General features: G+C 43.2%; 1 protein-coding gene across 2 annotated transcripts in view; it reads left to right on the top strand.

Moving 5' to 3' along the window:
* LOC144122970 (calcitonin gene-related peptide type 1 receptor-like) overlaps window positions 1-25,482 on the top strand; it is a 103,993-nt gene extending 78,511 nt beyond the window's left edge. Inside the window, exons 4-19 of one of the 2 annotated variants that reach the window (XM_077655911.1) lie at window positions 155-265; window positions 2,119-2,204; window positions 3,941-4,103; window positions 5,749-5,868; window positions 6,208-6,314; window positions 12,080-12,171; window positions 13,690-13,816; window positions 13,957-14,110; window positions 14,370-14,436; window positions 15,875-15,941; window positions 16,556-16,641; window positions 16,941-17,073; window positions 18,312-18,353; window positions 19,199-19,288; window positions 20,720-20,783; window positions 22,995-25,482. In XM_077655911.1, the coding sequence (XP_077512037.1) occupies window positions 155-265; window positions 2,119-2,204; window positions 3,941-4,103; window positions 5,749-5,868; window positions 6,208-6,314; window positions 12,080-12,171; window positions 13,690-13,816; window positions 13,957-14,110; window positions 14,370-14,436; window positions 15,875-15,941; window positions 16,556-16,641; window positions 16,941-17,073; window positions 18,312-18,353; window positions 19,199-19,288; window positions 20,720-20,783; window positions 22,995-23,017 (1,532 nt within the window). In that variant the 3' untranslated portion in view covers window positions 23,018-25,482. The remainder of the gene's footprint in view (window positions 1-154; window positions 266-2,118; window positions 2,205-3,940; window positions 4,104-5,748; window positions 5,869-6,207; window positions 6,315-12,079; window positions 12,172-13,689; window positions 13,817-13,956; window positions 14,111-14,369; window positions 14,437-15,874; window positions 15,942-16,555; window positions 16,642-16,940; window positions 17,074-18,311; window positions 18,354-19,198; window positions 19,289-20,719; window positions 20,784-22,994) is intronic. The other variant, XM_077655912.1, reaches the window with a different exon arrangement.
* The last annotated feature ends 223 nt before the right edge of the window (window positions 25,483-25,705 follow it).

Genomic DNA, 25,705 nt, shown 5'->3' with positions numbered 1-25,705 from the left:
CTACGTCATTGCTTTTATACCCACTAATAAAAAGTGCATTTCAGCTAGTAGGGTTTTCATTTAAGGCTGATGCAAAAAATACAGTCTACATATAAAACGAGAAAAAGCTGTGCTGTCTCTTACAGTGATTGCTCGTCGTTTTGTTGCCACGCAGTGGGATGTGACTGGAGGTTTGACGGCTGGCACTGTTGGCCACCGACAGAACGGGGTGTCGTGGCCTCGGCGCCATGCCCCAGTCTCCTACCGGGTGTCGTGAATTCCACAGGTCAGTGGAAGCTCACTGTGGCGCTACTGGAATTGGTTTTAAGAAGTAAAAGTCCTGTCAACGAGCCCTTTCCGTTTATAAACTTCCATCAAGATTACGCTTAGGTTTCTGATTCAGCATGTTAAAAGCAAATCAGCAGCAGAACGATAGCTAGAGGATTATGAAAAAGTCACAGAGTGGGTAAAATTTAATTCAAAAGCAGAGAGAGTTGCGCGTTGCTTTTTTTTCGAAGTGCACAGTGCGCAGGAATGTTTTTTTTTTTCAGTTCAAAATAAACTTTTATCTCCAGAATAGTTGCATTTACTACCGAAAGATGGCAGGTTAGCCATTTTGTTGTATTAGAAGTTTGTACAGTCGTCCACACACCTGTCTAGAGAGCTCGAAGGCGCACCTGAGGGTACTCTTGTATCATCTATGAGTGGCCTTGGACTCGCAACACGTAATCGTGCATGAACATCCCCACGCACCGCGTTTGTAAAATGGCGCTGCACGGCCACATTGCAGTGAAAAATGTGGTAAGAAAATTATTGACTATTAAAGAAAACGCCGCGCTTTTTTCTGGAATTTCTGGGAACACTGCATCGCGCTACTGCCTTCACTTTTTGAATTATTGAATTTTTTTACCATTTCTGTGACTTTGGATGTCACTATTGTTGAGAAAGTGACCAACCAGTCCGGGTTCTTTGTGCATTTGGCAACGTTGAGTTGTCATTTGCTCCCATGCGGCGTGAGTTACGCTCCGTTTACCTGCGCTTTCGGCACTGCCAGCCCACGTCACAAAGAGGACGAAAAAATCATCTTCCGTGCCATCCCAGGTCGAGATTAGTTCAAACATGGCTTTACTCTTTCGAGAAACAAAAACAGAGGAACCAGAGTTAACAGCCAGCAATGAAGGGCACAAGTAAAGAGAGAACGTTCAGCAATGCGAGTAAAACAGGCGTCTCTGGATGTCACGTCATGAGGAGGACGTGTTTCTGACATTTGAATTTCTGATTCATGGAGGGCCACACTCAATGCGGTTGGCGCTAATTAGCTCGAAGGTGCGAAAACTAGCCGCGAAGTGCTGATGTAAAGCGGTTAGGGCTCTAGATACCAGCTGCAGGGGCCACGCCGCCGACACCACGACAGCAGATTACTTCTGTCAGCTCATTTATTAGTATAAGCCCGGTTTTTTGTTCACGCATTCCAAAGCTGCGTTCGGTTTGCGCCTTGCCCTCTTTATCTTGCAGGAGGCGCTCATAGTGCAAACATAATTTATGCCGTAAGTGGCCGTTACGACCCTAACCGAATCAGGATGCCCAGAGAATCGCCGAGCGCACATTAGCAATGGCGCTCTAGTTCCTATGGCGCGTTTAGTTCTGCCCCCATCCTCCTCCTCGACCCTGTCTGGGAAATGCGCTAGTGAAGCTTCGTTAAAAGGATAACAGGCACAGCGACTTCACGGCAGTCTCTTTGCGAGATTTGCATATGGTTCCAGAAGCCGTCGCCGTGCAAAACAAATTATACTTCTCTGCGGCAGGATTTCATTATGCGTAATGATGTCGGCGTTTCGAAGAATGCTTTGCGCAACTTCGTTGTTTTCGCGAACTAATGTCGGATTGCATTCAACACAAACGCTCCTAATTCAGACTTCTTCCACCTCTCTAAATGCATTCCTTTTACAGCATTTTTGTTTTATGGAATCAGCAGGTAAAAGAATAACTAATTGACAAACAACTCATTCCTAACAGGAGTCATAAAGAATAAGTGCTAGTCGCCTCAGCATGAAATTCGTTGTTGCTGTTATCGACCTTAATGTGGGCTTCTATTCATTCCAAATTTCTTGCTTACAAGTTCTATGTGCACCAACGCAGGAACGGCGTGGTACCACTGTCTTATGCAGGGAGCTTGGAAAGGTCCCCTGGGAAATTACGCCTCTTGTACAAGCTCTGCAAATTACGTAAGCTTCGACCTCGATGCCACTCAGTATTGCGACCTCAACTTCATTTTGCTGATTTTAAGAACGTTCAATAGGTTTCGCAATCTGAAATTTTACAACGGCTACAATTAGCCAACGCACAAGGCCCACCTCGGCGCTTCACTTATATTTTAGAGCGTTTCGACTGCTCCCTCATTGCAGTTAGGTTATTGTCGATTTTTTTTACCTGTGCCTGCATGCCTTTTCATGTCATTTTGCTGACGCTGCCTGTTTGTGTTAAGCGTATCAACCTTGTTTCATAAGAAATTAAAAAAAAAAACTTTTGCTGCCTGTTTCAACACTTGAGCCTCCTTTGTTCCTGCCGCACTTGTCGAAGTACCCTGCAGAGCCTGATGTAAAGTAATATTATGTGTGAGCCTTCTTTGCTGCTATTATTTACAGCACCGCATCACCGCATAGTAAAGAAAAAATGCTCCCTGATTAAGGGTCATCTTGCACAGACTCAAAATATACCTGATGAAAATGCACCAAACGGACTCGCTAATGTCTTCAGTCAGCCGCAATAAGCTACAAACCTGATTAGCCTATCAAACTCTTACCACTAAATGTTGCAGTATATAGTAGTTCCGAACAAGCATATACTATGATGCATGTATTGAATTAGCTGAATACATAATGGTAAGAACGAGCAGACTGCAGCCGCAAGCATTCAAAAGGTAGTTTATAAGGCTGACTGAAGCGGCTTGACGAGGCAGTGCAGTGGTCTTTTTCCGTACTGTGCGCATAACTCAACAGCATACTAATAAGGGAGTAATTACTGATTGGCATCCATCCAAGCGCAACCATACGGCTACAAAGAAAAACTCCTTGCGGTGCAGCCTGAGAACTCTTAGATGACTAGAAAGTATCATAGTGCATTGTAGTATCTCGGTCTCCGCAGGCTGTAGAGAGTAATAGAGACAATGTTTACTAACGCAAACAGAAGCGTTTGTCAGGCGGGATCACAATTAATAGCTATCACCATTCTGAAGGCGCTGCATATTCTGAATGAGCCAGAACGTCTAAATCAGGCTTTTAAAAAAACGTTTCTGGAAGTCAGTGTGAAGGAAATGAACAAAAATGAAATGAAAGTTGAGCTGCACGTGCGCTCTGTTTAAATATTGAAATTTAATTCTAGTTATTCCTACAAACGACAAATTTTATGACAGCACTTGAGCAGACTCCGCTTTTTCTTTCTGGTGTTGATAAGGGCTGTTAAGCCCCAACCTTTTTTAACCGGCAGAGTAACCATGGATGCCTCATCACAAGTAGAATTAATCCACTAATATTGAAATTGGGAGAAACGCCTGGCCGAAAAAAAACGTAGGTAGTCAAAAAGAGCGAGCACTCATTGAAACCTCCATATGTGTGTCATAGCGAGTCGCTCATTTCCCTGCTACTGTGTGCTCATATATAGTTACACGCAGTTCAAGAAAACGGATAAAGTTTCAATCTCATTCTGTTTTTAGCGAGTGCTATAATGCGCTCGAACAAGATAGACGCCATATTTTATTCGAGGGGCATAAATAAGTTCGCATCACGTAGGTCTGGAATCGCGAGCTTTTCAAGACCCCGATCGTTTGTTGGTATCTGTGTCCCATGGTTGCAGATTTATTCATGAAAGCGACGGCCTCATATTACTTACCTCAGTTTTCGGCGTGTAATTATGGAGGTGACATAGGACTTGCTGTCATGACTTGCCTGTCCATTTACTTTAGGACCCAGAGCTGGATCTTCTGTGGGACATTGCTGACGATGTAGGGGAATACGTTCCATGGGAACAGAGCTCGCCACGAGGAGAGAACTGGATGTGGCAGCAGAAGATTGACAACTTCAAGCACTGCCTCGAACACGTTCTACTGAAACCTCTCCCAGAAAAAGGTGCGAGCTGCATATTGGGTGGAACAGTGCAAACCGCCGAAATACAAAAAGAGCACGGAAACAACACAAACAACTTTGTCTTGTGGAACAGCGCAATCGGACAAAATATAGAGAGAACAAGGAAACAATTCAGACAGCTGTTTTTCGTCCGGTTGCGCTATTCCGCCCAAAATGCGCCTATACCAACTCGTCCAAGTTCCCATACTAGTAAAGGTACGAGCAGACGGAACCCGATAATTTTCTTTTCGCGATCTATCAGCACCAATGTGTGCAGAGATCTCTGAGATATTCACGGAAGCAGACTTAAGCCCGGTCCTAACAGTACTGGTAGCACTATTTTGTGTAGGCACCTGCGTTACCGCAAAGGTTCTTTGTGAGATCGACGGGTAGGAAAGTAGTGATTAGGCGCGAGAGTTCATGATTAAAAGGTACCCTCTCTATGACATGGTGACAGCCAGTCACGCAGGAAATGTGCGCCACAGTTGCACAGCGCAAGAATTCTAAGCAGGAGCAAAAATAAAACGGCACGTGAACTCCTGAAGGCCTATCACATAAAGAAAAGAGCTCATTGATGTATTAATGACGGTTCAATTTTATGTACACTTCGGAGTTGAACCTTTTTGCGGCAATAAGATAATAGGTGTTTCTGGTGTTACCGTGGCGCGTGGTTGTTTTTTTTTTATCCTCTATGCAGTGCACAGACGCGTAGAGCCTTTGTTTATGCAAAATCTGTTCCCAATAAAAACATTTGTTAGTGCAGTGTTCGTGCGTGTGTTTGCGTGTTTCTTCTCTTGTGTTGGTGCTTCTTGGCTGCTGTTATGGATCAAGACGAACAATGGTACGCGACCTACGAAGGAAACTGTGTTAGTGGTGCCGCCCAAGCGCTCACGTAAGTGAGCAGGCAAAACTGTGCGGGTCGAGGGCGCGACCATTTCCGGTGATTAGTGGCGCACATTTGCCGTTAATGCCGGTGGCCGCTTTGACGACGACGTTGGCGAGAACAATTCTGACATTTAATTTCAAGCCGGACGGACACAGTCCAGAGCCTTTGCAGCACTCGAGCTACGCGTGCATATAACGTCGCCGCTAAGACGGGTGCTTATCACTGGATAGTGCGGCACGTTTTGATGACCACGCACGGGCTTCGTCGCAGGTCATCGGGACACACGGTCTGCTTTTGAGCCGCGTAGTGGAGCGTTCTATGGTTCTATGGTTAACATCCCAAAGCGACACAGGCTATCAGGGACGCCGTAGTGGAGGGCTGCGGAAATTTCGACCACATGGGGTTCTTTAACGCGCTCGGACATCGCACAGCACACGGACCTCTAGAATTTCGCCTCCATCGAAATTCGAACGCCGCGGCCGGGATCGAACCCGCGTCTTTCGGGCCAGCAGCTGACCGCCATAACCACTCAGCCACCGCGGTGGCGCAGTAGTGGTGCTTTCAAGGCATCCCTAAACAATAGGACACATTTGATAGGCTAAGAGTGTCTTCTCGTTTTACGGACGCTTACAGCGTGACGGCTGCCCTGAATGCTCCAGTACATGACTGAAAAGAAAATCGTATCTCCTGAAGAGTTTTGACTGTGTACTGCTATGTCCTTGTGAACTCCCGCGAAGTCCGAGCAATGTATTTTAAATGCAGGAGCCAACGGATCTTTTTGTCCCCGAACATGGGATGGCTGGAGCTGCTGGGACGATACTTCTCCCGGAGAGACTGCTTTTGCGCGCTGCCCGCAGTTTGTGGCCGGATTTCTGTCAACAAGTAAGCTTGATCGCGCTTTCGGCACATGCACTCTTGCACCTGTTCTACCGATAGCAGTGAAGCGACTGCAGTTTAGTCTAGAAGTTTTTGTCAATCTCGCTGCGGCTCAAGCTAAAAAAGAGAAAAGGCTAGCTCTTCAATAAAGTTATTTGAAGAAGACGGGGGTCTTTCCATTTTTCCTGCTTCCGAAAAAAAGTGCACATTTTATTTTTACGTGAGGCTCAATAACAAACGGTATTGTTATCATAAAAATGTTCACTTGGCTCGCGTGTAAATAGTGCGTGAGCTTGGGCTGCCGTATTGTCAAACTTTTTTTGTGTGTGTGATTTTCTCGTTCAGGGAAAGCTCACAAAGTGTGCACCGCAAACGGAACATGGTTCCGTCACCCGATCACTGGCCACGTTTGGTCCAACTACACGGCATGTGTGGACACCCATGACCTACAGGTACGAGCACTTTTTTTATTTCACGTCTTGCTCAGTGCATGGAACTAGAATACCGCCCAGTACACGTGTACAATAATTCCTTGCCCACAACTTAGTCGAACAAATGCGTCTTTAAAATACACGTGTAGGAAAACGAAAGAATTTAGCTGCTAGAACAGGACGTATTTAAGTGTTCGTTGTATCCTTTAAGCCTAGGAGGCTAGCACAAACATTATGCTCAGCGTAGCCTGTATTCGTGTATTGTTGAGCGGTCAAAGCGGCGTTAGGATGCAGAAAGCGGTTAATAATGGCGACACTTGCGTTTGGGTCAGGATTCAATTTATGGCAAGAAATCAGACTTGAAAGTTATATTTTTCTTTTAATCAATGCACGAAATGTCAAAATAGTGAGAGCAGGCGGATAAGTTGCATTTTTTTTCCTTTTTCAAAGAGCTCGCGCACTAATGTGACAAAGTTGTGAACAAGAAATATGATATTTCAGTTTTTAGAATTTAACTTTTTTCAGTGCACTAAATTTTGCGCGCGAAGTTGGTGGGATGACAATATCAGACTTTTTGCACAATAGCAACCAATGTTTATCATCATATTAAGACACAATTTGAGCCCACAGCAAATCTATAGAGCTGATGTCTGTGCCGCGTGAAGGTATCGGCGATTACATGTTTTATTTTATTACAATATAAGGCGACAATTTCAGGAATGCCATTCACAATAACTTAATGCATCAGTGCTTCGCACACAAGCATTTTCCGGCGATCACTCCTGGATCCCGCCGAAGCATGGTGTCTCGGAAGCTGGCTGTGAACGTCTACAGCAGGGTCTACACTGTTGCAGGAGTTTCTCGACTTTGTGCCAGGTGCTGCTGGCTTTTGTCTATTGTACGATGCTCGATGTTTATGATGGCTTGACCCCTCCATAACGTCCACCGTCTTCTTCATCCAATCTTTCATAAGCCAAGAAGCGCGCTTCAGGCCATAATTCTTTCTTCACGCATATTGAAATCCCAGATTCTTGCGTGCCTATGGAGGCATAACCTTTTCAAGAATACCCTGATAAACCTGTTCGCTCATGCACCTTGAATTCAGTGAAGGAGACAAACACCACGAGTGGAGAATCAGCCCCACGCCATTACTTTCCCGCCACTGTGGTTTAACGTGTCAAGCTGACAACGAGGTCCATATAAATTGCATTTGGGGTAACGTAAACAAAGGAATCCCATCATTCCCGCGCAACTAGCACTTCGATTCATCTAATTAAAGCGCTCTTTTCTATTCATGACGTATCCACAGCGGGTGTTGCGTCACCTACATCACCCTGGAAACCCAATTCTTTTCACAGATATGCGGGGTTTGAGCTGTGCTTCTATCGTTTACTTCAGCACATTCCACACAACGATTCACAGTTCATGCAATTACTGTAGGGCCTGGTGACAGGATGCAATCTTCTTAAATGTCGGTAAAATTCACTCTAGAGTTCTTTAGGATCGCGTGAACAATGCCTTTCTCAACAACGTAATTGTTTGTCATTGCGTGTGCCCTGTGAAGAGACCAAACCTCCTCTGAAACTATATCTCTTCAAAACTTGTGATGGCGTGGACTGCGCTGCTCAGAAATATGTTAAAATCGGTTGGTATTTCATCACACTGTTTCTGACGCAGATAACTGCAATTGGGCGAGTCCTGATGGCGTTTTATTAACCTCACACTCCACCCATTGCTTATAAAAATGTGCACTTATACATGTAACGGCACAATATGTCACCTAAAAGTGACAGCAGTTTAATAATGATTTAGAACAGATGGAAAACGAACACAATGAGAAACGCCCATGAAAAATCAAAAATAGAAAACGAACTGAAGGCAAACAGTTAATCCCCCAAAACCTCCAGATGGAAGAAGAGGGCATTATTGCATCATAATGTAGTCAGAATTAGCAAAGATGTGTTTGGTACCCATAATGCTTTGAATTTATGCAAAAAAAAACTGAAAATATCTTTTTCTTGTCTACTGTAGCTTTGCTTCTCATGCTTTCACAGAAAACTTATGTTATAGAGTTCAACAATGGCGCAATGATTCCTGCACTCTTGAAGCAATACTGTCCTTCCTCCGAAATTTGTCTGACCCTCTCTGCCGTTATAGGATGTGTATAGGGCGTGGCAATCGAAGGCCCCGTATACCATAGCATTGCGCCGCTTGCAGCTATCGTTCCACCGTTCCTTTCTCCTTTCTTACTTGTTTTTTTCTTGAACTCTAGACTCTGAGTTGCTTTTCATATCCTCTTCCTCATTTCACTTACAGGCAGTTCAAAGACCGGCTTCGAGCCGCGCACTTACGAGACTTACAATCACCTCCCACACTTACTCACATCAGGACGCATATACATAAGCGCTCACATAGGCATGCATACATGGACGAGATTGATATCTAGCGGTATACTATAGTGGCGTCCATTAGTGGGTCATTACAGTATTTTGCGCACTACTACACTCGCATAGAGGATTTTTCACACAGATTAATGCTCATGTCATCTCCTTCGCACCTTGTAGCTTGCCTCAACCTATTACGTATTCCGCCGCAGTAGCTCAGTGGCTTTGGCGTTCGGCTGCCGACTGCAGGATCCCTGGATCCCTGGCATCCTGGGATCGAATCTTAAATGCGGCGGCCACATTTAAATGGAGTCAAAATTGGAAAACTCCCGTGTGATGTGCAATATCATCCCGTGTTATAGATTTCCAGATGGTCGAAATAAACCTTTAAACCTTCACTACATGGGTCGCTTCACAACATTGAACCCTAAATGCCAACTAAAGCTGTGAAGCGATAAATTTATCACCCGTTATTTACGCGCGTACTTCCGCCCCCCCCCCCCCAAGGAATATATATATATATATATATATATATATATATATATATATATATATATATATATATATATATATATATATATATATATATATATATATATATATATATATATATTTCGTTTGGCGACGGCGCTCATTGCGCGAGGTACACTATCAATAAAATTAAAAAAGGGACGGGGGAAAGAAGCACTGACAGCGCTTGTCAGTGTTTCTTTCAGGCCATGCTACTTTGCGCGGTTCTGAACCTTTTAAAGATATGCACCAATCAGCAGAAGAAGCTTTGTTGCAATTAATTCAAGGGGTAAAAGCGCCACCAAAACTAGACTGGGGGAATGCACATTTAATCCGGCGTTATTCCTTCTAAACAAAACTAAACGAACCCTTCAGCTTGATTACCGCGCTCGAAGGCATAATCTAAAACGTTCGTGTTAAACCCGCACATGTAACTGATGTAGTGGTCCGTAAGCGATGCCCTAAGGAGGGGAAACAATAGTTCATTCACTCTAGCACATCTCAAACGTACAGCGGGGAGCCAAACTGCAACATGTTGCTACAGTCAATAGTATGGCAGATCAAACTGTGACCACGCGCGATTATTACTGCCACTCGGATTCCTCGCGGAACAGTCTTATCAGCTGTTCCTCCGTAAGGTGAAGTATATTAGCCGAGTCATTCGACAGATGCATTTGTAGAATTTCTTGTTTATTTCGACTTTGAAAAAAGTGTGCATGACAGCATTCACTCTCCTAATGAACAGACTGGACGCCGAAACAAAGGTGTAGGTTTACTGCGCGAGGCAGAAAAAAGCAGGAGAAATTAAACTTTTAACAGCTTTAGTAAGACGGGATTTCATTATGCGTATGCTTTCATTACGTGAATATATACGTGTATATTTATTCTCAGAACAACCCTTGTCAGAGTGAATTCCACCAAAAAGAAACCTATGGCAAGCGTGTGCGATTCTCCAACGTTGTCTTGTTTTGAACCGCTTACCACATCTAAGCTAGCGTTTGAATGACTTCTGCAAGATTCTTGGTTGGGCGAGTTGGACGTTGCTTATAATTAAAAAGGAACCATGAAACATAAGAAACAGAAAATAAAGTCTGCTTACTATACAAATGTTTCTCAAAAGTTACTTATTTTGTTAGGAAACATGTGAATTTTTCCATGAAAAAAGAACAATACAAAAAACAGTGTTGCAAGCGCAGGGCGGAAGCTGGTAACTACATATATGTAACCGAGCAAAAAAAGCAGAAAAATATCCTCAGGATGCTAACAGACTTAGAATGCAAGGTACGCAAGCTCTTTCTTGTACGTTTTAATGGAAGGCTGACTGGTTAAATCGGAGTCTTTCCTTGCTACGGAGAACGCTTTGCTGATTCAAGTCTGGCTTTCTTGGGTATGTTTTAAATTGGAGGCAACAGTGAAATATTGTAAGATACTGTTATCAACATATTGATAGGAATGGCCTAATATTCAACTGCGTAGCAAACTCCTGCCTTTAAAGTGCTCTCACAGTGCAGTTTAGAATGCCATAGAAAACTAATGGGGTGTGTTTGTGACAATAAGTAGCAGGAAACTAAAAGCATCCCGAAGGTATACGCGCGGCTAAAAGGATTGGTAAGGGGCGATCTTCAGATACGCGAAAAATTGCGCTCATCAGCAAATTTGAGTTGAAACGTGCGACTGTCCAACATTTATCAGTATCTCACGGGCAGATGTTATGTAGGATGTCGAAATAGGTTAATTGCCGGATAAAAAGTAGGCCCATACGCTTTACGTTCCCGACAATGCTCTGGTAAATCTGGAAGCCCCGGCGCTGACAATTTCCTTTGATTTCTTTATCTCACGTTAATGAAACAAAAAGCAGCTTTTGACCAGCGTAACCCTTGCCACATTCGTCAAAGGCATCTGGTAAATGACTGCACGTTTACAAGGCGCAATCCTTGACTCGTGCTTATTGTTATATGTTTTGTGGCTCTTTCGTTTTTGTTTATCTTTTGGGCTACTAACACGCCTAAAAGCGCCAGAAAACGTGATCAGAGCAGATAATACTTTCTACACATCGTAGCGTATTGTCCCATTCCTCGCCTCGCGAAAATTGGCGTAGTATATGGGCAAAACGTTACGCCTCTTGTCGTCCAGTGGACGTTTTGTTAAGAGCCCATTGATCCATTAACTATTCTTTTGCAGGCAAAGTTAGTTAGTTGCGCCCGGTAACCAGCCGTCGTCAGTCTATTTACTTTCGTTCTGAAGTTTGCATTTGAATACCCTTCAATTTATTTACTGAGAGCTAAGCTAAGGCATGGAAGAACCAGGGATTTGTTTGCTACTTTTGAGTGCCCGGAATTTAAATGAAGAAAATGCTTTGTGGACCTGAGATGATAATTCTAGCCCACACGCCTCCTCCTAAAACAAAAGCAGCAGGCCTAAGAAATGTAAAGCATTCTCGTTTGCCCAAAGAAACTTTGTTGTGCAGTCTGCAATACGGCACGTCACAAATCGGGTGTTCGTGATGTTCTAGCGGCCTGCTAAGGTCACAGACAGTGCGAAAGCAATCCTGTAAAATTTCACCAGCCGCCAACACACTGAACAGAGAATGTGGCATATGCACCTTGTATGTCCAGTAAAAGGGAGCTGAAGACCTTTTATTGCTGGTTTACCCCACCAAAAAACTTAACTTCTAATAAAAAAAAGAAGTCTTCGTTTTTTTTTTTTTGTGCCCGTCCTATTTCCTGATTCTTACTCTAGGTGAATTTCAGTGCTAAACTAAAACGCTTGTTGTTACACGCAAAAAATGTTCTTCCTCATATATTTTGGGGCTGGTCTCTAAAAAACTGTTTCAAAGAACCGAAGTTTTTTCAGAAATAGTAATTTCCATACGTCATTACTCCTATATTCCAGTTTCGGAACTTGGTGAATTCTCTGTACGTGACAGGATACTCAGTGTCACTGGTTGCCCTTCTGTTGTCACTCTTCATATTTTGCTATTTCAGGTGAGTACATAATTGAATATTTGTTCGACATGTGGAGCTTACCTGCATAGATTTCTTTTTAAAGGGGCTGTGAAGGGGGCTCTAATATTAAAGTTGGGGCATGCATGGGATATTGAAGCTTGCCGCTTCACGAATAGTGTCCTGCAAGGGTTTTTTAAATGCGCTTTTTAGAAGCTGAGTTATCTGTAGTTAAAATTTGAATTTCAGCGTCTTCGCGTTTGTCTGTCTCTCGTCGGTTTTTGCACGCTGGAAGGTAGGCGCTCCTTCGCCGACCCCTCTCTGGGAGCGGAGCTTCCGGAACCGCCGAAGCTACGCGGCTTAATGGCCGCGGCCACGGTAGCTGCCTGACGTCTGAAAGAATCTAACCACTGGCCACCTCTCACCATGTCTACGCAGATGCGGGGGACGGAGGAGTGTGCGAGTATGAAAATGTCGTCGGGAAGGGCTCGCCAACTTTGACGCGTGATTATGGGTCGTCTGCTGCGTGTAGAAGAGTATTTGACTCTGGTTTTCATGACAACACAGTGCGGAGATTAAGTGAGTTAATGTGCTCTCCTCAGAAGGCGTTTCAGAGCCCCTTTAACATCCACCTTCTGCACAATTTACCACACTTCGGCATCGAACAAAATAGCCACGTACTTCGGAATTCTGCTGGCAAATGAGCATCTGACCGGGCCCGCTTAATGAGCGTGTTTTATGGTGCGATGGAGAGTATAGATAGTTAAATATATAAGGTAAGGTGAACATCAGTAAAGTCCTATGTAGAGGAGTTGTGAAAACGCAGAGATCTTTATGCATATTTCATGCTGCAATGCGCGGGATGCAGCCAGCTGAGAGATCGAGTTACAAATGTTGTGCGTGGCAGCGTGGTGTGATTCGCGCCCTCATTAACAACCTTGACAATGTGTTTCTGACGCAAACTTTTCTGATCGTATTGCGCTTTCTAAACACATAGCTTCCTGTCGTTTGATGCTTGTCTCTTCTTGTATAAGTGCATAATACATATTTTAATGTGGGACTAAACACATCCTGCACAAATTAATAAGATATCTTGATTGCTGTTATTGGAGTCACATTAGGAGACGCGTCTTAGAAATCATGCAGCGTGGTCTATGGATGCCTGAGCTGTAAATCGGTGTTAAGTAGCTGGATGTGCTCCATGCGCTCCTTCAGCTCTGAGGTTGCTTTGTAAAGAAAATGTGCTTTGCGCCATAGCTTGGAAGTTTTCAGTAGCATCAACTGTGTGTCACTAATGCAGCACAATCAAGTGAGACAGCTACTTCACCACTGCCTTCCTCGCCGCGAATATATAATATGTAAGAAGAGAAGCCGAAAATTTGACTTTTTATTTCTGCTCAAAGTGGAAAGGCAACCGAGTGTTTACCGAAAGAAATGATTTACCATATTAAATATCTTACCTCACTTTCCCAGAATGCGCTCTGGTGAGAGATTATACACATCCGAGTTTTCATGCGCCTTTCGATGCTGTCAGCCAGTAGTATTTGTTTACTGTTGCAGATCCCTGCGCTGCCGAAGAATCACCATCCACAAGAACTTGTTCACGTCGTTCGTAATCAACAACTTCTGTTGGATCATGTGGTACATAAATGTCATCGCACAGCCGCATGTTATCGAGGAAAATCCGGTAAGAAACCAATTGCTTTCCTCCACGGATAGCGAACGAAGCTACTTGTCTAAAAAAAAAATTGAAGGCCCGATGAAGTAACTCAAAAATAGGGAGAAAAAAGAGATGTGCGGCTTCCACTGATATCTTTTTTTTCGCAGAGCTGGTGCCAGGCTTTGCACGTGGTGACGCAGTACTTTCTGCTGTGCAACTACCTGTGGATGTTCTGTGAAGGCTTGTATCTTCACACGCTGCTTGTTTTGGCATTCATCGCTGAGGACAACATCATCAAGTGGTTCCTGCTTATCGGATGGGGTGAGAAAGATGTGTGTAGGATAAGAAGCAGTCGTGCTTTTACAGCAAAAAAAAAAAAAATTATCCTGCGCTTTCCCAAACCTAGGTCATCCGACAAGTTACTAGACTGTGCTAATTTAGCTATATCAATGGGGCTTTGACTTTCGAATTTAACTTCAACAATTTCTTAGTCTCGCAAGCTCTTTTTGCCACAGTGATGTTAACGGTTGCTGTACTTTTCCCACACGTGCCAAGATATACGTGGTTGCTTTTCTCGCAGGTTTTCCATTGCTTCCAACCATTGGCTATGGAGTCACTCGTGGCTTAGACAGGGAAGCATCGAGAATGTAAGCGCCCATATTTGGCTTTTACTCATTACCATTTGTTCTTCCTGCTTTACCAGCATTTTGAAACTGTCAAGGCCGGAATATCATAGCGCCACTGCGACGATGTTTTTTTTGTTCATTCTTCTGGCTAACTATTTCTCCACGATCACACTCCGTTCAACTCGAGCACGCTCTTAACGACAAGGAAAAATGAATGCTTCAGTTAGCTGTCTGGTTGTAAAGTTTCAGGCAACGGTGGAAATTGACTAGTTGCACACTGCCATTACGCAAGACTCGTACATTTCGAGAAGTTTTCGCAACGTGAACGAACGCCTAGGTATTCATCACCACCAGGAAAACTGGCTGAACGGGTGCGATTACGAAATCGAAACTGCCTGCTCACCCGGAGGTCCATTCCAGTTTCACGCACTTGCAGCTCTGCATTTCTACCCTTTTGTTTCCTTTCATCTTGTTCGCAGAGTGGGCCCTTTTCAGTTCAGTCGCGTCAAGATATGGCATCGCGCACGGTCATTAGCGCGCTGGCTGCCTATGCTACGTTGATGGAAGAGCGTTCAGCAACCGGTTTCTCTGTGAACAGCGTGGAATGCCGACTTTGATGATAGTATTTCGGGCGCACACGCTCCCTAGCAATGCTGTGTAACATGAATTAGTGCTGATAGCTTATCGGTGACTACGATAAAAGAAATGAGCAGCACTTACAATCGTAAGCTGCGAACCCCCGCTAATTAGTCATGCTGCCGTGTTTGATGCGACTGAAGTGATTTTTTTTTTGCGACGGACATTATTTGCCTCTTCCACAGGGCAAAATTTGTGCAACGGCAGTAAATTTTCACTTCTTTTTCTGGTGTGTCAAGTTAATGACTGTGGAGGGTGGACAAAAAGAATTGAGCAGTATAAATTGCTTGTATGGTTTATGCAGTTTATTGTATCAAAGCGACTCAGGCTATGAGGGACACCGTAGTGAAGGTCCGGCTAATTTGGACCACCTGGGGTTCTTTAGTGCGCAATAACATCATTCTAGAGTACACAGCACTCTAGCATTTCGAATCCATCGAAATGCGACTGCCGCGGCCGGCGTCTAACTCGCGTATTTGTGACCATGCAGAAGCCGAGCACCATAACCACTATGTCACCGCGGCAGCGCTGATCACTACAGATGTAGTGATCAATCTTGTTTCGCGATATTGGTGGCGGTCGGTGCATTGAATTATTGTATACATACTAAGGGTTTAAAAATTTTCGGCAGTGTCGCAAGATTAATATTTCGTTACCCTGCTTTATAGTTAATTTGAGTCGCACGTGTTACTACGTACTACATCTATCAATATGCAGATAGCCTCTCTCGTTTTACAAAACCTGCGCACATGTTTGCACTTAACCAGTAAACACTGCAATTGTGTCATGGTGTATTTAAAATAGTGCGCCTTCGTTCCCCCAGGTGCTGGGTCGAGCACGACGTCTGGTATACATACGTACTCAGCGTTCCAGTTTGCATCTCAATACTGGTAAATATCTTCTTTTTTTTCTATGAGAAAGGCATTCGTTCACCTGCTTTTAATCTCAGCATGTTATTTCTTCTTGCCATTGGCGTGTAAAGCATTTTCTTTCTCACAAGAGAGGCAGTTTTTACACAATAAGTAGAAATACTCCATCTGTTACCTATCTGTTTCCAGTTCTCCAGCGCTCTTAATTGTCTATTTCAGTAATCGACAGAAAATGAGCCTACTTTATTTGGCATTTGATTCGTATTGCTTCCTTCTGCGGTAAACAAAGTAGCCCACGAAGTTCAAATTTCCTTTTCCGGCGCTAGATCTTGCATAATTTTTTTTCTTTGTTTGCGGTTTTCGAAATATTGACAAATGGTATTTAATTTTCTTCACATGTGGAGAAATAGCTCTTTTTTCACGTATTCTATAAACACCTCTACCTCCCATTCGGTTATCACTGAGATGTAATGGCAAAACGAAACGAATGAAGAAAGGAATATGTGCCTGTGACTTGGTTTCCTTGAAAAAATTCAACGAAAATAAATGAAAACCAAAAACACTGGCACCATTATTGCGGCATTTTCACAATGGCCGCAGAACAACTTTTTCTTTCCTGCCTTTCCCTCTTGCAGCTCAGTTTTGCATTTCTCGTGAACATTGTGAGGGTCCTGGTCACGAAACTGCGGGCGGTCCATTCTCCAGACAATGAGAGCACACGGTAAGTTTTCATATATGTTTTAGAATTCTACGTTCAGTTTTTAATTTGTAACGGTAATGACCAACAACCGAGCACATACTTCGACTGTTGACAGCTCGACGTTAAGAGCCAGCACTAGACGAAAGTGCTCGGCTGAAAACATTTATGCTGAGCACGTCGCAACGACGCAACTTCTCGAAAACTGTTGTCATGCAAGCCATGAAAACAGGCGCCACATAGGGAAGGGGGGGGGGGGGGGGGGGGGTTCCTTTCAAGATCAAGCTGCTTCTTTTCCTCAAGAATTCTTTTTTTTTTTGCAGAAAAGCTGTACGCGCCACTGTGATCTTGCTGCCACTCCTGGGCTTGCACTACGTTGTGACTCCTTTCAGGCCGGACAAGGGTTCCATATTTCTCGCATACGAGATCATATCAGCGCTCGTCACTTCCTTACAGGTGCCAAATTTTTAAGTTGTTCAGTCGCGATTGTTGTGGAAATTTTATCAAGTTGATTTTTCGGTGGTAATGCAAAGGTCAGTGCTGGCGCCTTGAAACACTGCTAGTCGGAAAGAAATGCCTATATTAGTTCTGAGTGGTGAAGAGTACAATATTCTGGTGCCATTTCTGGTAACACATCTAATAAGCACATTACCTCCTATAAGGATTCAGCAGAAAAGGGAATGGAAAGAGGTGCTCGTTATGACGTAACTGGCGGAAGCTAACAGTCACCGAAACCAAGAAACATACGGGATGCCTTTTTTTAATTTTGCTGCTTTTTATCAATGGGAGCTAATAAAAGCAGCAGGAAAAACAGCCACATGCCGTCAGTGTGTTTCCGTCATTTATGATGGCTTCCGTCATTGGCTTCCGTCATTTATGTCATAACGAGCACCTCTTTCAATTCCCCTGCCTGCTTAATAGTTCATTGAGGGCCTCGAATCTGGCAGTATTGATGCCGTAGGCAGCATAGGAGGGTTTTCGCACAGCTTCCGTTCTCACCGTTCGACCGCATTCTACGTCCAACGTCTGCCGCTATGGTGAGGGTGGCGCTGGTGAACACGCTCATGGTTCGCTTACATTACACAAAATATCGCCTAACGCAGAAGATTCGACAGCCGCCGCCGTAGCTCAGTTGGTAGAGCACCGGACGTGAAATTTGGAGGTCGTGGGTTAGGGTCCCGCCGCCGGCATGTGGTTGTTTTTTCTGCTGTTTTTATTATACTTCTATTGATAAAAACTACAAAATAAATGTCGCTCCCTATGCTCCTTAGTTTAGGTGACTTTGGCTTTCGTCATTTATCCTATAAGGCTTACAGGTTATCGTCTCAATCGCAGTTTCCGGTAGACTCCGTGCATATTATTGACGGCTTCAGCAATAAACGCTCAAAAGGCACCATAGGTCACCAGCATGCTCTTATCGTGTCTTTTCTTTTCACCGTTTCGGCAAATTACTTATCTTATTGTCACAGGACATTGTTACTGAGTGCAACGAAAAAAAAATCATAAAGAGGGCTGTGTAGCCGCAAAAAGCATTCTCTCTAAACATTGAGTAATGGCTTTTGTCCCCGTGGATTACTTCAAGAGTCGATACGTGTCATCATTTCTGATTTACCCATATATGTAAAAAAAAAGAACAGGTGCATTTAGTTTCAGAATAAAACCTTCCTGGTTCCTGTTTTAATTTTTTTACACAGGGTCTCTGCGTTGCACTTCTGTTCTGCTTCTTCAACGGAGAGGTGAGTCAGGGAACTTATTCTCTTCGATCTCGTTTGAAACGAAATGGGGCCCAACTACCTTTTGGAGCTAAACTGCCTTTTGGGGCGAACAACTTTGTGCAACAATGAGGTTGTGAGGAGCGGCCATGAACGAAATTGCCTGAATCTTTTTTTTCCTTCAATTCCTCGCACTGTGTTGCGCGTGTTTTGTCCGCGCAACGCTTTTTGCGTCTGATGAGTCGGTTAATTTACATTTAAATTCAAATTGATAAATTTAAATGTAAATAAACCGGCTCATCAGACCTAGTAAACGTTGAGCGGACAAAACACGCACAACACAGGGTGAGAAATTGAACGCTAAAAAAGACTCAGGCAGTTTTGTTCATGACCGCCCCTCACAACCTCATTGTTGCACTCCCATTTTAAATTTTTGGGGTATAGCCAAGCCGGCCAGGTTGTTTTTATTCTACAGGTATATGCCTGGGCATATGTTAAGAGGGCTCTGTTGGGCAGCTGTGGAAGAATGCTTGATAAAAAAGGAGCGTAGACGAGTTTCACTATTTGAAAAAGGAAGTCTATTTAACGATCGTCGATTGATTTCGCTGCTCTTGGAAAACCGACATGAAAAACGCCTTGAAGCTCTGATTATCTTTACATCTCGCTTATAATATGTTTTACCCTTGTGAATTGAGTAGGCAAAATACTTTCTTCATGCAACATATCCGCACCTTGTGTGATAGCCATTAAGTCTTTTTTTACAGTAATATAACGCACATCTGCAAATTAGGATAACGAGAACATGCAAAGACCGATTACTTTGTTCCGTGTTGTGCAAAGCTGTCTCTAGTGCCTACACTATTTTATAGGTCCTTGGCGTCCTTCGGAAAACCCTTTCCCAAACTCCATGGTTTGCGTACGAGGGCCGGCGGATGTCATATGCGAATACCAGTATAAGCGTAAGTAGAGAGGAAAAAGTACAAAGCAGAGCATTGTGACTGCCACGTGTGCAGATGCCTGCCTGTTAAACTAAGTTTGTGCACTGTTAAATGTGCGTCTGTTTAGCTTGACGAGCAAAAGGCACGACATTTGTGCATGCTCTAATGTCTCGTTGTGCATGAACGCCGCATTTCTGCTGTGTGTGAAGTTGGTTTCAAGCATGTTTACGGTATATTAGTGGACTTTATACAGTGTCTGGGTATTCATTATGCATATATTATTTGGGCTAAAATTTTCCAGGACGCTGGTGCGACAATCGAAACCGATAGCACTGTTATTATCCGATGACTTGAGACGCACTTGCGCAGAAAAAAGTCGGATTCACATGGTATAATGGGTGGTAGTAAAACGAAAAGATTGTGCGCGGACGTAGAACCTACCCGCCCATATTCGATTGGAGTATTTTGGCCAGATTTTGACCCCTTTTGTACGTTTTAATCAGCAGAGGAAGTCTGACAGTTAAGTTGATGTGTTATTTTTTACGATGTAAGTGTGTCTAAAGGTTGCTGTAGCAGGCCATGAAAGAAAATTAATTGGAGAAGCTAATTGGAATTTGTACTTGCATTTGAAAGTGGGACAATTACATAGACATTCACGTGGTCGTCTTGCATTGTTCCTGTGAATGTGGCGCCTTCAAACCGAAGTATGGATTTAAGAGTATAATTCACCTTCAATGCATCCAGTGCATCTTCCGGTCTGGCTAACCCGTGCCGTGTTCAGGTAGACGCACTCTTGGAGACCTGGACTGCATGTTTAAGTAGAAATTACTTCATTTACCTCTCGTATGGGAACAATACCTGCTCCTCGATGTTTCCCATCTATTCGCTTGTAGTAATGGTGGTACAATCAACACAACATCGGAAATAGAGAGACAGACGAGAAGAGGGCGATACATTTAGCATTTTTATGCGGACACTTCTTGCTGTGGCATCTTTCGTACACAGCTTCGAGACTTAACAAAGCAGGACGTGCGCATACTGTATTAGAAGGTGCGTGGGGGGAGATAATTTATTTCGAATATCTGAAGAGGAAGAGTAACAGTTTCCTCTTGCATACAGCCCTTACCATTAATAAAGTGTTTTTGAATGCCTTCAAGAGGCGCAGCTCCTCTTTCTAGCACATTTCGTTCGGTTATGTGCTAGATAAAAGAACACAGTTGTCTTTTTATGTTCTACACTCCTCTTTTACACTTCTCGTTTACACAAGGTATAGTTTTATGTTTTGTAGTGAATATATTTGAATACATGTAAGACTTATATTTTTCCGTTTCTTTTGATGCGATCTTATGGCAATACTTAGACGCAGGATCCTGATACTTTTTCTGTTGCATTCCTCTGTGGGGTTTTGTGTTATATAAAATACGGTGATCACCATGGTGCTTCCTCTTACAGCGCCGTTATCACAGCTTGCGCTCCAGTCTCTCCATACATCCAGTGCAGGCCCTTCCGCATTCAAGTGAGGCGCATTCGTTTTGAAGCGTATTTGCAGTGCAGAGCGCTTTTATTTGCAGTGTTTGCAAGTGGCCTTATAACAGTAAGGTCGCAACAGTAGTGCAAAATACCGTAAAATAATTATAACGAGTTTCTTACGTACTTTTGTTGTTTGTTTCATGAGTTTTAATGGAAAAAAGCAGATGGCAAGAACAGCATGTTTGTGGCCAACTGTTCACAACAGCCACGCACATTTTCACTCGGCAAGGTGTTATGGTTAACCGTTAATTTCTCTAAGCAGTGCTTTACAGGACGTTTTGAAGGCTTCATTACACTATTCGTTTGGCTAACGCGCACATTTATGCACTTCGGACTCTTTTGTTCTTGTCTATTGTTTCACTAACGATGAACACCACAGCTCACTGATTGATTTCTGAAAAGCTCGAGAACTGACAACTCCCAGCACTGATTTCTTGCCTTTCATGTGCATCTGTTTACATTCATATACCCATTACCTTTCCTGTACTGAGGAAGAAAATACCTCTTGAAAAGTGTCTTTGCTGTGGCGCTGTCCAATCTCCGCTGTTTAAAAACCTGTTTATTCGCTCTTTTCATATCACCGACCACAATTCATTTGTTATGTGCCTGTACCTTGATTTATCCGTATGTCATGCGTTTTTACGTATTTGGTTTATACGTCGCGGCTAGGTACTCGGCTAAACGTAGCTGTTGGTAGGCTTCGCAGGAGCTGTTTGCAAAATGTTTACTCTGATGGCCTGCTGGAAATGCTCAAAATCTTTATGTGACTGCATGCGGTCAGGAAAACGTGTGTGTTTGCGTAAAAACGAAAATACCCATCAACTTGCATTAATGATTGGCAAAAAATATACTTTGTGCATGGTTTACACGCATCTGAATTCAGAAGGGGGCGTAATTTTCTTGCATGATTGCCCAGTCTGTGCCACATTTGGTCAGTTTTCTAGTGCAATTCTTTGCCAAGAGCAATGTTGTTGCGATATGTATAGTGTTAATATCGAGTGGTAACAGCCAATTCCTCATTTTTGCATGCGCACTATTTTGTGTTGCAACCATGTTAACATGGAAAGCAGTCGTATTGAATACTTCTTTCACATTTGGGTTTTGGTAGAGTGTATTTTCATAGCGTTCTTGCAGTTAGTCTGTGTGCTTTCATCTTTTGTTTTCTTTGCTTTGGTATGGTGGAACATGTTAAAATAAATTAAAAAAAACATCCCTGACCGTGTCATTTGTGCATAATGGATTTAAACCAATCAAAAATAAAAAGTAATTGCTCCCGAAAAATAAATTCGAATAGCGGAAAGTGAAAACAAAATAACATAACTCAGCCAATGCCAGTAAAAGGGGATGCGACTCAACAGGGACAGTTGGAAAAAATATAGCTGTCAATAATAATAGTTTTCTTGTTTGACTCGGAATTGAAGCTACATTTTCTATGCATACGAGATGAGGGATGTGTTGTCTTGAGCTTTATACTTGTTAGCATTCATTTCCCCTGACATAGTAGTTTTCAAGTGGGATGCTTTACGTTCACGGCTCTAATGATATGCAGTTCCACCGGTCGTGTTTTACCTGCCGAAAGGCACAAGGTACGTAATCCTAACAAATAATAAACCAACGAAACCTTTTTTTTTTTGCAAAGTGTAAGAAAATGTGAGATGTCGTAGCGTGGTTCGTATTATTTTGGCAGCATCTGTGAGAGAATTATTCTTTTTAGACGACATAAAGATAATGGTAGAAGGCAGAAATTGGCAGCATGGATTACAAAGAAACTTGAGTTAACAGCATTCTTCCGCAACTCAATCAAGTGGAAGTCGGGTGGAAGAAGATGTAATTGATTTCGCTGACGCATATATTGCGGACAGCCAGTAACCAGCGGTCTGTCAGGGTAACACCACTAGCTTTGAATGACTGGGGGTGTAGCAACACATGGTGAGCTGAGATTTAAGGGGTTGCTTGGAGCAGGATTGCCTCGGCAGGAGTAGGAAAGGAGCCAAATACTCGGGAGAGTCCTTTGTCCCTCCGTAGATGCAATCTAGACGATGACGACAACGACTATACGACGACTGTCATTCAGTACGGCTGCCATAATATTGATGTATGGCTCGACAAGTTATTTGGTTACTTTTTCCTCTGGATGTCACTTGATCTTACTTCCTTACTTGCTCTTACTTACTTCCCTTACTTGCTCTCTTCACAGTTCATGCCAAGGCATTCACCTGACGGCAGAAGCCCTTCGGCCTCACCCAAGCATCAACAGACAATGCTCTGAAAGCACACAGAAGCAGAAGTTTGTGTTGCCGATCAGTCCATTGTTTATTGCTCCTTCAGTGTCGCTTTCAAATACGTGTATGTGCGGGACACTCAAGTGAGCCGAAAGGATCCACGCGTGAACATAACCCAGCCACCCTGTGCAAGTGTTGTATATCACCTTCAGCCGTGTGCAGTATCTATAGATGTCTCCAAACGAAAACTACGCCCCATTTTTTTTTTCATTTCTACGTTGACAGCTGAAACCAATGAATGCGAGTACATTTTTCGTAGCCTAGGAGCTGTTAGCGACGGTATGGGTTCAACCTGGTGCATGATATGCAAGTTACGCTCTCTGGACATACCCTGCGGTCGTTCCAGGAGGTATTGTATCCCTTCCTTCGTGTTGGCCCTCTCTGCTTTGACAAAAAGTGAAACTTTGTAAGTTTATGCTAGAAGCACAATATAACCATGTATTGTTCTATATAGGACTAAAAAATCGGCTACGTTGAATTTCCGTTTAGAAATATTGTTGTGCTCAACAAGGACAATGCAAGGCAGCTGTCGGAGCGCCACCATCTCATTTGACGACGATGATGAGAAGACGAGATGCGTGAACCGTTTCTGAATAAAATTCATGGGCATAATCCAAACGTCATTTAGCGATGGTAGTGGTGCCATGAGGCAGCGGGACGGAGATCGGCTGAAGCAATGCGGGCGACTGGAGAGCTTCAAAAAAGTCGTAGCAACGTAAGAAGCTACAATACTTCACCCTTTTCATGCAGTGCTAATCAATGAACTTCAAACAGGGAAGCATGTTGTTCCTGGCACGGAGTAGAAAGCGGATAAAGCAACCAAGAAGGGGGTAAGATAATCAGAGCACCGCACTCTTTTAATGACGCCTCGCCAGTACTGTTCTCGAGACTGGCTCATTTTATCCATCATAATGAATGGCGTTAATAGTGACATAACTTATGGAAACCGCAGTGGAAGAAACTAGAACTGTGCAGTGCACTGCCTCAAAAGCAATCTCGTGTGACATATACATGATGAAATTCACACCGTAAACGTATTTTGCTAGGAACCTTGTAAAAATAAGTCTGCTTTTTTCTTCATTTTACTCGTTGGTGAGTGCACCTTTATCGTGCTGCACTTCTTCGATAGGGTTTGCCATAAATATCCAGTCCGTTATTATATAAAACGAAATTCTACTTCTGGAGTTGCGCGGCGTATGCAATATTGTGTTATGAATGACCGAAATCTCAGTACGTTTTACGTTTCTCCTATAGAATGCGCACAGGGACAGAAAAACGTGAAAATTTTCTTAACAATTGGCAGCACAGACAACACAACAGAGTCACGTAGCCATTGTTGTTTTTATCTTGTTAAACATTTGCATTTACATCGCTAATATCTAGCTACGTTACCCTCAAACTCAAGGAAACCTTTATCTGCCTTTTAGGCTGTACGATGTACTCTTTTGCTGACGCATAGGTGACCAGTGTAACATACACACACAAAATAAACTGTTGCTGCAATCCACACTGTGAAGGTGGTTGAACAGCAAAGCTATGCTCTTTGGATTCAATTTTTAGCCTGGCGTTTTTTGCCTACGACAACGACATGAAAACGCAACCATAATCTTTACTGGTAAATACACGCGGAGAGAAGGAACGCGCTGTGCATTGTTGCAGGCGCTGCTATCATAGATTATGCGGTTAGCACTTCACACGAGGGCTTCGAATGACGTCAATACTTTTCGAAGCAGCTGCATACCTATTGTTTACCGGAACGCCTAGTTGTAATTGTGTCGGAAATATGCCTTCCCTTACGGCGCGGTTTGGGTTTCCCCCGAGATATGTAAGACAGGCGTTATTTCCTTTCCTTAAAACCAATTTTCATTTCATTTTTTTTGCCTTACGGCGCGGTTCAGGTGTCCACAAGATATGTGCTATAGGCGTTATTTCCTTTCCTGAAATTGTCCGACGTGCAAGGTGTCGCACCTTGGACGATGGCGTTCTATGGACTCCTTGGCAACCCTGCAACACGCTGTCGCATCCCGCTTTTAAAGACCTCTTAGCGTTGTTTTTAAATGTTTTACTTAATTTTATTTTCATAGAATTTTATTCTTTCCTGTTCTTAGAATTAGGACGCTTTATGATCAGTATTATGTACGATTTATATATTGTACTTTTTAATGTTTGGTTTTGTCTTTATTATTTGATTTTTATATATTTTCTTTCTGTATTTTTATATTTCAACTCCTTCATGATCAGTATTATATACGATTTCGTCTGTTGGGTACTTTTTCACTCCAGGGGTTTTTTGCTGACGACGACAAGAAAATTTCCTTGGACGGTTGAGGTATACAGCTTCGCTGTAAAGACCAGCCACTCAGGTACAGCAATAGCGTGCACCCAATAAATTTTTTTGCCTTCAAGCTTGACTTAATGTGTTTTTTTTTCACAGTTTACCCTGCTCATTTTTGTTTATGCCCAACCTGACAAAAGTTCACGCAGAATTATCACGCTATACATATCTCGACATTTAGCACTCGTTGTGGGTGTGATACTGCCGAACTGAAATTGGGTAACCTTGAATTCTTTGAAAATGAATTCCTGGTGTTCATCCTGCGAATAAATCTCAATAGGAAGTGGCCGA

Source organism: Amblyomma americanum, chromosome 3 (genome assembly GCF_052857255.1).
Source record: "Amblyomma americanum isolate KBUSLIRL-KWMA chromosome 3, ASM5285725v1, whole genome shotgun sequence".
Lineage (NCBI taxonomy): Eukaryota > Metazoa > Arthropoda > Arachnida > Ixodida > Ixodidae > Amblyomma > Amblyomma americanum.
The sequence above is the reverse complement of the archived record's forward strand: the minus strand, read 5'-3'. Positions and strand labels throughout refer to the sequence as shown.